This window comes from Alternaria arborescens (genome assembly GCF_004154835.1).
Source record: "Alternaria arborescens strain FERA 675 chromosome Unknown contig_12, whole genome shotgun sequence".
NCBI classification, from domain to species: domain Eukaryota; kingdom Fungi; phylum Ascomycota; class Dothideomycetes; order Pleosporales; family Pleosporaceae; genus Alternaria; species Alternaria arborescens.
Genome location: NW_021167867.1, coordinates 116078 through 128317, shown reverse-complemented (window position 1 = coordinate 128317; position 12240 = coordinate 116078). Strand labels below are relative to the sequence as shown.

The following is a 12240-nucleotide window of genomic DNA, read 5'->3' as shown; positions in this document are numbered from 1 at the left end:
GTCCTCCCTTCGCCTCAACGCACTTGTCACCAAGGCTGTGAGAAAGCCTATACCGTCGCTTATGGATGAGTGGCCCCTTGATCGCGAGATCGCTCTTGCTTCAAATCTGTATGGCGGATCTGTCTGTCGCTCTTGCCAAAGTTCGTGGTAACTCACACTTCTTAGGAAAAAACATGTCACACAGTACGCGCCTGTGTTATGCCCGCATAGCGGCTGATACTACTGGTACGCTACAAGATGGTGATAAAGTCTGTCATGCTTCCTCTATCTGCACTTTTTCTCTAGTAGTCTGCTTTGCGAATCCAAAGATCCGCAGGTATCATTGGATGAAACTGAACGCCCAGCGATGTATGAATAAGCTATGGATATTGACTCCAAAGCTCGACCAGAACATTGATGAGCCTATGCGATACCCGAAGTTGATTCTTGTTTGGAAGAAATAAAAGAAGAGAAAGTTCCCCACATATGGTCCAAAATTACTACTACAATGTCTCGTGAGATCTTTGTGTCTCCTCGAAAAAGGTGAGCATAGAAATTTTCTAGATGCTGATCTTGTCGAAGGAAAGCGGCGCTTTGTGGCAGATGATGTGTATAAATCTCTCCTCTGCGCTGGTTTCCGACGCTTCTTCGCGTACTTGTATACGGATAATCACTGTTGCTCTTCTTTCTTCCCTCTTTGCCACACTTTTTGTAGAGCTCAAGCAAGAAAAGAAACACAACTCCATGAGACTTATCTGCAAAAATACACCAGTTAACCCCGATGTCACGACTTTCGCTCTCTGGTCTCTTGTCGGGACGCATTCCGAATTACCAAATATGACTTCTACACCAACCTGGGAAAGTCAAAAATATAATATTCGAAGTGTAGGGTTCAGACAGTACGGCTTCCTATTGTTCAAAATCTAGAGTTACCCATTCTTCCAGGTTTTCTCTGCTTTCACTACAGCGTATCTGGCCGGTACACCAGAAATTACCGACTCTTTCCAAAGGACGTTGAGAAGAGAAGACATGTCAGAACACATGTAGTTACATCTGTTCTTCTTCTCTCCCTTATCTTCAAAGTATAGTCCCCACTGATCATCATGCTACTCGTTCCACGGAGAAGAAAAATCTAAAAGATATCACTGATGGAGGCACGACATGGAGCAAACAACCACACAACCGCTTACACTTCTCCTTCGTTAATTCAATGTAACGAAGGTATACAGCTCAACTTTTTATGAAAAGAAGAAATCAGCAAAATGTATTCTATATGTGCTGTGAAACGCCTCAGGAGTTACTTTCTTCCACCTTACGTTCGCACAAAAACACTCGCCGTACACTTTACTCAAAATCTCGTGCCATCACTAGAGAGAGACGACCACTGCCTTACATAACTGAATGAAAGTGTGTAAATTCCATCTGTACCTTTCTTTGTTAGAAAGACATGCATCAATCGACGATAGTCGGATCACCTATTGTCGGATCCGTGGTTACAACTCCCCTCTTCCCTCGAGTTTCTTACTTCTCTAGCATACATCCTGTGACCAGTTCACTAAAATTCCACTATCGTTGTTCTGTGTGTCTAAACGTGTATCCCAGGAAGCCCCAAGTGCTATTGCGCCACTTCCAAAAATCACCGGTACCTGTCCATGGCGGCGGAGAAGCAGGTCCGATCGCTCATCTAGTGAAAAGATGTATATAGAGTAACATGAGACAGACATGCATGTTCCATGCGAGAGACCTCGTGACTTTTCACTACTCGAAAAGATGATATCTGCGCACATGAGGAGAGCTTCGTGGCTGTTGAGCACAAAATCGGCTCTCAATGTATGCTTCCTTTTCACTCTTGGAACGAATTGATATCACATCTTCTCTAAAACTGGTCCTTGAACGGGAAATGTTACTAAAAGCCATGGTATGCACAGGTATGCGCTGTTTCTCTCTTCTCAAACAAGATAAGAATCGCACCGATGGACTTTGCGCCGAGAATAGTTTGTACAAAGCTGTATCCAATCACAAGATGTACGCGGAAGATGACTTGGACAATTTCCATGTGAGAAGAAGATCCGACCTTCTGCAATCCAAGAGCAGTGACAGTATGTCCATGCTAGAGGGCCGCGTGTGAATCGTGAACGACATGCTTTTGTCTCATGTCTCCATCGCTCTTGCCTCGCCAGTAATGAACTCCGAAACGTGAACAAGCAGCGTCTATGAAGAGATAAGAGCATCGCAAACCACAAAAGCCGCATGACGTGATTCTGCTAGAGAAAAAAAAAGGCTACCGACGTTAGCTTGGTTGTAGATCCCTACGTGTATACGTCCACTTATTGACAAGCCACCTCCGAAACGGCGGCTGTGTTCATATGTGCATTTCGTCCGTGACTACTCGGACGTACTGATCATACATAATCCCCGTAATCTCATGTCTACCTACAAGCCAAGACTCATATCTCGAAGACACCACCCATCCCCACTCTAACATCCACGAAATCCGGTCTCCATCCCTTGTATTGCACGAGCCCTCTCTTAACCTCCCTAACCCTCTCGAGCCTCTTCTTGGCCTCCTCTTCCTGTGCTTGCCTAAATGCATCCTCATCAATTTCGAATTCATCGAGACTACCCAGACTTTCTTGCCTAGGCTTCGGCTTACTCGCAGCATCGCTTCGTCGATGCGCAGGATTCTGGCCGGTGAAGGCTGAGATGCCAGATTGGATGACATCTTGGAAGGAAGAACGTGTGCGGTTGGGGAGGGCTTGGCGGGATGGCGCTCCAGAGAGGTCAATGTCGTCGAAGCTGTTGGTGCTGGTGTAGGGATGTGAGGCGTCTGCCTGGTCGTCGATAGAAGGTTGCATCTGTTGGCGACGGTCGCGCCATACGCCTCGGCGAAGTTCGAAGTTTTCTTCCTCGAGTTCGCGGACCTTGGCGAGGAGGCGGTCGCGCTCTTCGTCCAGAAGTTCTTGTACGCTTGAGTCTTCGATAGAACCGAGATCAGCCTTGCGGCGGCGCTGCTCTGCCTCTCGAAGACGTGCGTTCTCGTTGCTGAGGCCTGTTATGCGAGTCCGTAGTTCTGTCGCTTCTCGCTCAATCTTCTTGTGCTCTTGTATGCGCGTCTGGTTTCGGGTGTCATTGTCTCGATGCAGCTGTGTGAGCGTTTCAATCTTCTTCTCCAACAACTCAGCGCGCGAGACTGAATCTGAAGCTTTGCGGTTCGCCGTGCCCAACTCAGCTTCTAGTTGCGCAATGCGCGTCTGTGCAGAGTCGCGATCTGAGCCGTCCTTCTCAGCCTGATCCCCGGCTTTGTCCAAACTTGCTTTGAGTTCCTCTAGCTCCGTCTTCGTTGAGCTGGCTTCTTGTTCTGCCTTTTGCACTGCGGATTCCAGACTGGAAATCTGTGACTGAAGCTCGTTGTTCTTAGTGGTCTGTTCCGAGAGCTGCCTGTTGACGTTCGAGATCTCCAGCTCCAATGACTCGATAGTCGCAGACTTTGAAGCAACTTGCGCATTCAGATCATCGATAGATGCGCTCTGACTGGGTGACGCAGTCGATGTACGACGAATAGATTTGTTGCTTTGCGTTTGCGCCTGCGCGAGCTGTCTCTTGAGGGATTCGACTTCGGCTTTCTACCCTGCATGTCAGTATCCTGTCCCACATGTCAACCTTTTCTCAGATGCCTACCAGTTTGTCAGCCTCCTTGCCCTTCTCGACTGCAAGCGCAACGTCTCCTCTGCTTTCTCGCAGCTCCTCCAGTTCTTCTTCACCCTTCTTCCATCTTTCCTGGTTTTCTTCAACTTCGCTTGCGAGTCTTTTATTCTCCTTCTCGAGCTCCTCAATCTTCTGTGCTTGTTCCCGGTAGACCTCGCTTGTGACCCCTCCTCCCGGCGACAAAGGCCCACCAGCGGCTCCCGAGCGATAGAAGGACTCAGATCGCTGTCGCGACTCGACAGCGACTGAGGGCTTGCGGCCGTGTGCTGCCTTGGGCACAGCCAGCTCCGACGGCTCGTCATCGTCCTCCTCTGGCGGCGGCGCTGCGTTTGTAGCTTCTACCGGTTCTGGCGCGACTTGTTCGGACTGATCTTCGGTAGTTGTCGCTTCGGCGGAGGCTTCGATAGAGGCTTCTGCTTCAGCGGGTGCCTCTGCCTTGTCTTCCTTCTTCTTTCCACCGCCCGCCTTCTTTGTCTTCTTCTTCAATTGCTCATACTATTGTACATGCGTTAGCTCATTCTCTAGTTCTAGAAGCGATGATGTTGCAACTCTGTTCGCGAAGAGGAATCAGATCCAAGTGCATCTGAGCAATGGCAGCTGTCTTGGAGGGTTGTAGGACGTGTAGGGGAAATACGCACGCGTTTCTTCGCCGCTGCGATCTTCTCTGCCTTTTCTTTCTCTTCGTCTGCCATATTGCTTCGCGATCGTGGTTATTGGGTTGAGGGTTCGGAGGTAGCTGTGGAGCTATTGTATGGCTGTTGCGGGGAGCTCGAGTACTCGGTGATGCCAACTTGCCCGCATTGTGGAAGCACGCTAACACAGACCCAGACTAGTCACATTTTGAATCACTCGAGGACAACGAACAACTACAGCACTATATCTCTAATATGAGCCAGTATCGCTATCGTTAGAAAACGAATTAACAAGTGAGATCAATTACTGATAGCAGATGAGGTACGGAAGCCCATTGTTCACCCGGGAAGAGTTCAAAAATGGTTTACCAAAAGACCTACAATGGACATGTAAGATATGTCCAAGGGTACATATATCTTTAATTCACACAGTTCGGTAAGTATTCAACAACTACAAAAAACCTCCATGAGACTCTCGAGACATAGGTTCATTCTAGCTTATGACTTTCTTCTCACCGTACCTTGCTGGACACTGCCATGCACCATATCGCCTTTCATGACACACTCTTTTTCTCCATGCTGCATCATACAATCGCAACTCACACAAATCATCGTCTCCCCTAGCAACGCTCGGCCAAACATCAGTCTTGCACAGCCTCATCCACCCCTTCGCTTCCAATAAGTAAAACGCCCTCCACATGAACTACATATCCCGCCTCCAGAATCTGAAACATCAACCCGCCTCGCTTGACTCGTACCTGCATACGTCGCAACCCGCGCCTTGCACCTCGACTCAGCGCGACAGTGTATACAAATTAAACCGATCGTCAGTGCAGCCGTTCGTCTTGCACATGCCCTGCATACGCCGAACAAATAAATGAAAAACGGTCCTGCATAATACCCGGTGATATTACGATGAACTCCGATCCTTCTCATACAACGATGATCACGCCGAAGTTTCAGCATGATGGAGACCATGCAATAGCAGTTGCATGACTAAGGTGAGAGCGGCCGGTTCGCTTCTAATCGGTCAGGTGGTGACGAAGAAAGTGCGGGATATGCAAGTGCGGCGGCTCGCTCGGGGCAGATAGATGAACCTCCTCACTTCCTCGTCCCGCTGTCACATGGTGTCGATTTGATTGTGAAAAAGAGGCCAGTGCGCGATAACGGCTCCCCACGAGCTGGTGGCCAGTTCTCTCTCCTCAGGTCGGGTAAGGACTGATAGCAGATAGTAGTAGACAGGCATGTTGGCGTTAGACACATATTGCAACGACTCAAGCAAGCGATGGATGAAGCGAGATTTGCACTGTCACAATGTAACGGGCTATCTCGGTAGAATTGTTAGAATAGCGAGTCACAAGAGGCACAAGAACATGGCAAAAGAGTACCTATGTGATTCAGAGTTTGATTGTTTTTCAAGATCGCAGCCATTCATCCAGCTCAATCCACTATCTATCCTTTCAAGAGCTCAGGGTACAGATTGCCCAACGAGATTCTCACCCATGTTCAAAATACATGTCCCACCATCTCAGCTTACTTCAACATACTATGATGTATGTACTGTTTTCGTGATAACGACTGTTAAGAAAATATAGAAAAGAGTCCTGTCGTGCCATGCCTGCCAAAGAGCAGTATCGACGTCTCTGAGAGAGCGTGCGGGCGGTGTAAACAAGAGTATACCCTCCCATAAAATTTGATCAAAGGAAACAAAACCACGGCCGGTGTATCGGTACCGCCGCTGGGAGAAACCAGTCAAAGTATGCCAGAAGATGCCCCATTGCCATGCAAAGATGCAAATCGCAGGATTCCTAGATACCCATCCTCCTAGTACTCATAATAGAAAAGATGCTGTTCAATGAGAGTAAGAAAAAGTCCGGTTCGCGTATGCATCGCAGGTTGGTAATGCGCCATTAAAAAAATCATCGCTTGTAAACTCCGTGGTCATGCGAGAGAAAAGAGGTGGTGTTTGTGCTCATTGAGGCACAGCCATAATGTCATATGAACAAGATACAGCTACTGGAAAGCAAACTGCAGGTCGTCGAATTGAGGCAAAAGCCAAAGATGTGCAAGTCGTGACAATGAGGATGACACTTCAGGTCTTCGATGGGGAAGAGTCTCTGGTGTGCTGGAAGAACTTCTTCAGTCTGCTTCCAATGTTCTTCTTCTTTTTGTCCTTGGTCGGCTCGCGGTGTTCTGATTGTGGACGCTGCTCGATAGATAGCTTACTGCGTTCACTGAAGGAAGACGACGAAGTTCCCATTAGCCTTGACAGGCTAGCAATACTGGAGCGCTTGCGACGACGTGATTCCATCTCACTAGGATCAGAAGACAAAGACGACGTGCGTTCACCAAACCGACGAGGACTAGGGAGCGGAAAAGCGTTCTGCATTGCGCTGGTCATCGTCGACCTAGATGAAGTCAGAGACGGAACCTCTGTAGAGATGCGAACTTCAGGTCCAGGCTCGCCGAAGCGGGGAGAAGGCATCACAGGGTAATCCGTCACTGACGAAGCCGCGGTGCCTCCACGGCCAGTATCGAATGAGATCTGACTGGATCGGCAATCTGGTGATGAAAACGAAGAAGTGACGGTGTCGGGTGTCATGAGACTCTGTTGACCTAGTGGAAGGGACAAATTCATGACAGGCTGATGATGCTTCGGCGAATCTTCAATCGGCTGAGCGGTAACGGTAGAGTCGGAAGAATGTGTGAGCGAAGATGTTCGGGGCTCCTCGTGATCTTCCACAACCTCGACAGGTTCTGATGTCTGTGTTTGCTGAGATGGGTCATCGCTCGACTCAACAGGCGGAACTGCTCGGGGAGACAATGGCTCTGATGAATCAACTTCGTTTTGCTTCGCAGTACGCTTGATGCCAAGGCCATCGTTGAAGTTCCAGTTGATAGCAGTTCCTACCTGCTTCGCATCTGTTGTTTCAACGACCGATATCTTCGGCTCCTCAGCGTCTGCAGCAGCAGGCTCTGTCATCGCACTCTTTGCTGGAACAGCAAGAGTGAGACCGTCGTCTTCTGGTTCCTCCTCTTCGAACACGTCGGCCATGGGGGAGGCGTTCGCAATCGCTGATGGTCGATGTTCGAATGGCACTAGTTCAGGAGCGCTCTCGGTCCTACGGTGCGAGGGTGCAACACCACCAGCACTGTGCATGGCCCGTCTGTGGGCCGAGAAACCACGCTGGTGGTTGCGAGGGCTGGTACCGTTGGGGGTGTTAAACGGTCCGAGTGCTGCATCAAGATCGATCACTGGGCTCATAATGTCAGAATCGACACGCTTCAATTCACGTGGTTGCCAAGAGGCATAGTTGGTGTCGATCTTCGGCAGCGAAACTGGATTCTCGGTCGGAGAGACGATGGTAACGGTGGTGTCCTCGTCAAAGTTGGGCTCGAAATCCATCTCCTCTGATTCATCCGAGTCTTCAGAATCCATGACCACGTTTGGCGGTGGTGTAGGAGACCTTCCCTTGGACTTTTTGCTGTGCTTTCCCTTTCTAGTGATAATCGAGTTTGCCCATGATTTGACCTTTCGAGGCTTGCGACCACTCTTGCGCGAAGCTGCTTTCGGCTTCTCGGCAATTTCTACTGACTGGTCGTCCTTGGCGGGTGATGCAAGGGGTGTGTCGAAGGATTTGGAGAGTGCAGGATCGGAAGCGCTGGTAGGAAGAGTGGGAACTGAACTATCGCTGCGACGAGGATCCTTTTGGAAGAGACTCCGTCGCTTGGCCTGCACTTTCGGAATGGGCGCAGTTGGCGAGATGGGTGAGATGGCAGACATAGGCCGCTTGCGTTCCTGGACTTCGCCATTGAGACGGGTGCCCATGAACTGATCCAGCACCTTCCCGGCTGTGCTTGGTCGGTCCTCATCTCCAATAGTGTTAAGTGGCGTAGGACGTCCAGGTCGAATGGGTGCTGGACTGTTACCGCTAACAATGGAGGAGAGGCTGTTTGCGGCCGAGTGTCCTCTAAGAGTAGATATTTCAGTCTCAGAAGAGATGGTTGAGAGGGGGCGGATGGTCTCGATTCTATCGGAGAACGTAACTCGAGCCCTTGAGGGTGGTCGCGCACTCGAGTCATCTTCTGTACTGTTTTCGCGGAGTGATGGTTGTGAGACAGATCTGTTGAACTTGTGGCCGAAAGCGAACTGGTTGCCCTCTGAGGGTGTGTTGGGCGCACTGCCAGTTCGTGCTGGAACGGGCGGGTTCATGATCGAAGTCAGGTCGTGAGAAGAGATGGCGCCTGAGCGACGGTGAGCGTGTCCCCGACGACCGGCTGGAGGGCCAGGGCGTAGTGTCGAGCTTGGTACAGGAAGAGCGTCCTCTCCCTTTATCGGACTGCTGCTCATCAATGCAGTACCACCGGGTCGCACATCACCACCAATGAACTCGCTTCCACCCCTCCTGTGGCCATGTGTCGGCTTTGAGGGAGATACGGGTACAGGTACAGGTAGTGTCGCTGGTGACTGTGGTGGTGACGATTCGGCGGCTGGTTTGGCTGGTCCTGCAGGATTGAAGGAGAAGTCGGGCAAAGCATTGATTGACTTCTGCCTGTGGTGCGGCATGGAGCCTCGTCGGCCCGCTGGATAGGCTTGCAGCGACATTGGGCGCGATGTCGTCGACGCTGGCTCTGAAGACGCGGTGTCTGGTCCTCGCATGGGGAAAGAGAATTCGGGGTTGGGGATGAGCTCGATGGGACCGGCATTGGAGTGTTGTCGACGCTGGTAGAGCGGTGAGCCGATACCAGACTGCGACTGTGTTGCCCTGTGTCGTGGCATGGCAATTCCGGCCATGTTGAATTTATTAGCTGCCCTAGCGGACGCAGCGATCTGCGACGATGGGGCTTGACGAGATTAGGGATGGCACCGCCAACGGACGCGTAGCACAATGCTTGGTCTGCGAGCTAGACTGGCAGCGTGCGTTCCAGGGACAGCTTGCCGGAACTGGGAGGACAGAGTGTGGTTGGACGGGTGGTGGTCGAGGTGCTACACGTGTGAGCGCAGCGGGCGTGAGACGAAACAAGCGCTGTCGAGGTACAAGAGCTGACGCGATTACTATGGTACATTACAGTCAGCACGCGCAAAATCAGATTGCAGGACGGTTGGTGAGGTTGTGCGAGGTTGTTGGTGTGCGTACAATATAGGTCGAGGTAGTGCTGAGCGCGGGATGGGCAAGTCGGTAGGCTGCCGTGGGCGTAGTCGGAGTGAGTGAAGCCAGTACACCCAAGATTAAGGAATGACAGGGGAAATGAGCGGACAGATGCCTAGAGTCGCCTCAATTAGTGTGAGTAACGACAGTGGGCTCCAGAGTGCGGTTTGAAGGTGCGCGACGGGGGCGACGGCGAGGTGGTGACGGTGAATTGGCGGAGGTGGGTGAGAGACGAGCACCAGGGCAACTGTCGCTTTTGTCGGTCGTTCCTTCCCAGGCAGGCTCCACGCTAGCACGGGCCACCACACCGCGCAGGGATCCCCGGTTCGTGGCTTTACCCATGCTAATCGCTGTCTCCCTCGTAATTTCACGCCTGATCCACACGATGCCAGGACGCGCTGCCAGGTACCAGCGAGGACGGTACATGCGCAATTGCTTTTTACACATGGCACCATGCGATGCACCATTGCGCAGTAGCCCTCAAACGTCGTCAGTGCTGCAAACAGAGCCGTTGTCCTTCCAGGTTGCACGTGTCGACAGCCTCACATCACGAGACTTCAGATGGAGCAAACCCACTCCAGCTCTCTGCACAACCATGATGTAGCAATGCCCCTCGGCTAGCCAATGCCTGCCGATAGTCAACTAACGTCGGCCGATGCCTGCTTAGTCCCGTGTAGTTTGCAGGTTCCCACTCAGTTCCAAGTATCCAACACTACATGCACAGCGTCACAGCCCTAGCAACAGCAAGATACAACAATTTCCTCGCGGGCGTGCGTGGCAGCTGCCTGCAATTGCGTCGTGTGTCCGTGATCGCGGCTCTGTTGTTGCCATAGCCGCTGTCATTGTTGTGCAGAAGTGCTCAAATCATCGACCCTTAAACGCTACAAGACCCCTCGCCATTGAGGCGGCTGCACGCGATATGCATCTTCTTCGCTCTTCTTGTCCATCTTTCTCCCAGTGCGTCTTGGCTACATGCCGCCAGCCGACCCCTCTCCACTAACAGATGCGTTCCCGCAACCAACCATCGGACAGCGCGGCTAGCAATCAAATCGCAGCCATGCTACTTCCGCTGCATGTGCCGTTACTGGCACCACCTGCCCGCCTGCCCGCTTGCCCACGCGTCAAGCTCTTGCTATCCGAACTGCCCGACAAGTCCACGCATCCTCGGCCTCGACACATGAAGGATGAGCACTGAATGTTTCACAGCACCCGTTCGAGGTGGGGCTGCGCATCCCGGCACATGTATGGCCAAGCGTGAATTTGATATGCAATTCGGACCAATTGACCAAACTACACCCGTTTGATCCCAGCTATGCAGGGGCAACGACGCCCTCACTATCCCCCTTTCGAACCATAACGGAAGCTCGTCCTCGCCACCATAAATAGGATGTGATAAACGAAATGCGGAGAAGCGGGATGGCAGAGGCAAACTGCAAGGTCTGTCCACCATCTGACGCCCGTTTTTTTTTTTGCTGAAGAGGAAGGTAGAGCGCAAAAGAGTCAGGAAATTCTCTTTTACACTACTGATTTGGTTAAGAGGCAAGCCATATATCGGGACCAGCCCTTGCTGCAAGACGACTGAAAGCACTCTCCGAATATGAGAAGATAACCGGCCAGACACACTTATCCTTATTATAACCATGCGGTGCACACGAATATCGTTCCATCACTGATAGGACCGGCATCTGGCCTCCGGGAGCGCATCAGGTTCAACACCACATGTGTCTCAAGCTGTCGCAACGGGGTCTGTGGACTGGCATCTGTACCACTCCCTCGTCTCGGTCGTCTTCAGATAAGACACTGTTAATTCTCCATTACACTTGGGTCAGGGCGACCATAGTGAACATGTCCCTGGATGTCCGACGCATTGCTGCCCCATATGGCGCATCGACACTGCAACTCTTTGCGCTTTTCAGAAAATGTTCCGTTTGCGCGCCTGCATGTGGAGATTTTAATGTGTTGCTTCGCATGCTCTAAGCCTTGTGTGTGATATGGACATGCTCGGCTTGTTCATCATTTATCGCCTTCCAATCAAGCAAACGCACCGATTCATTTCGCGATATCCTCCGACGTCATGAACATGGAGTACCATGTCTCCCGCTGTCTGCATCATCTCAAATGATCTCCAGGGTCCATCTCTCATCGGCGCAATGCGCCGAGCTACGTCCCGCAATTGAAAAACTCGACTTCATTTTTCTTGATCCACTACTTCCTGCCGTTTGTAGACGGCAAACATTGCTTGCCAAGTCTTCTGAGATTGAGCATGTTTACGAGGATACGACGATAGCAATCTCGAAACAAGCCCGAGAGCCACCAACCATCGCGCCGCTCGGTACTAGCAACCCGATCTGTGGAGCATAGTGCACACAACGGCTGCCTTTGTGACGTCCATCTCAACGCTGGTGTGCGCCAGCAAGCTTTAGATCAGATTTTGTTTCTTTTGGATCGAGACCAGCGGTGTAGGAAAAAGAACTTGTACCACAGTCTATAATCTCATCGTTGGGTACGGGACCCGAAAATGCCATCTTACAGCTTCGGACCGCAACTCTACTCTTCCCAATAACTTTATCAAAATCGTTTGGTGTTATTCTTGAACTCTGCATCTGCGCAAGCGTGAACACTGTATACGAGCTTTGGCATTGCACAGCCACGGTGCTGCTCCACAAGTTGCAAACGTCTCCGTGCCAGCCCATTGGCTTCCAAGCGCCCTACCACCTGCTTCTAACCTGCCGCTGGCGCCCGCCAACGCGTCGTTGCTTGTCAGTGTCAATAAC

General features: G+C 51.3%; 2 protein-coding genes across 2 annotated transcripts; both read right to left on the bottom strand.

Moving 5' to 3' along the window:
- Nucleotides 1-2426: 2426 nt before the first annotated feature.
- AA0111_g5824 (hypothetical protein) lies at nucleotides 2427-4376 on the bottom strand (the record flags this gene model as incomplete). Its single annotated transcript, XM_028651979.1, has 3 exons — nucleotides 2427-3602; nucleotides 3658-4179; nucleotides 4323-4376. The coding sequence occupies 3 exons, from the start codon at nucleotides 4374-4376 to the stop codon at nucleotides 2427-2429; spliced, it is 1752 nt and encodes a 583-aa protein (XP_028506615.1).
- A 2032-nt stretch (nucleotides 4377-6408) lies between these two features.
- On the bottom strand, nucleotides 6409-9111 carry AA0111_g5823 (hypothetical protein; the record flags this gene model as incomplete). The annotated part of the gene is made up of 1 exon (XM_028651978.1): nucleotides 6409-9111. The coding sequence occupies one exon, from the start codon at nucleotides 9109-9111 to the stop codon at nucleotides 6409-6411; it is 2703 nt and encodes a 900-aa protein (XP_028506608.1).
- Between the last annotated feature and the right edge of the window lie 3129 nt (nucleotides 9112-12240).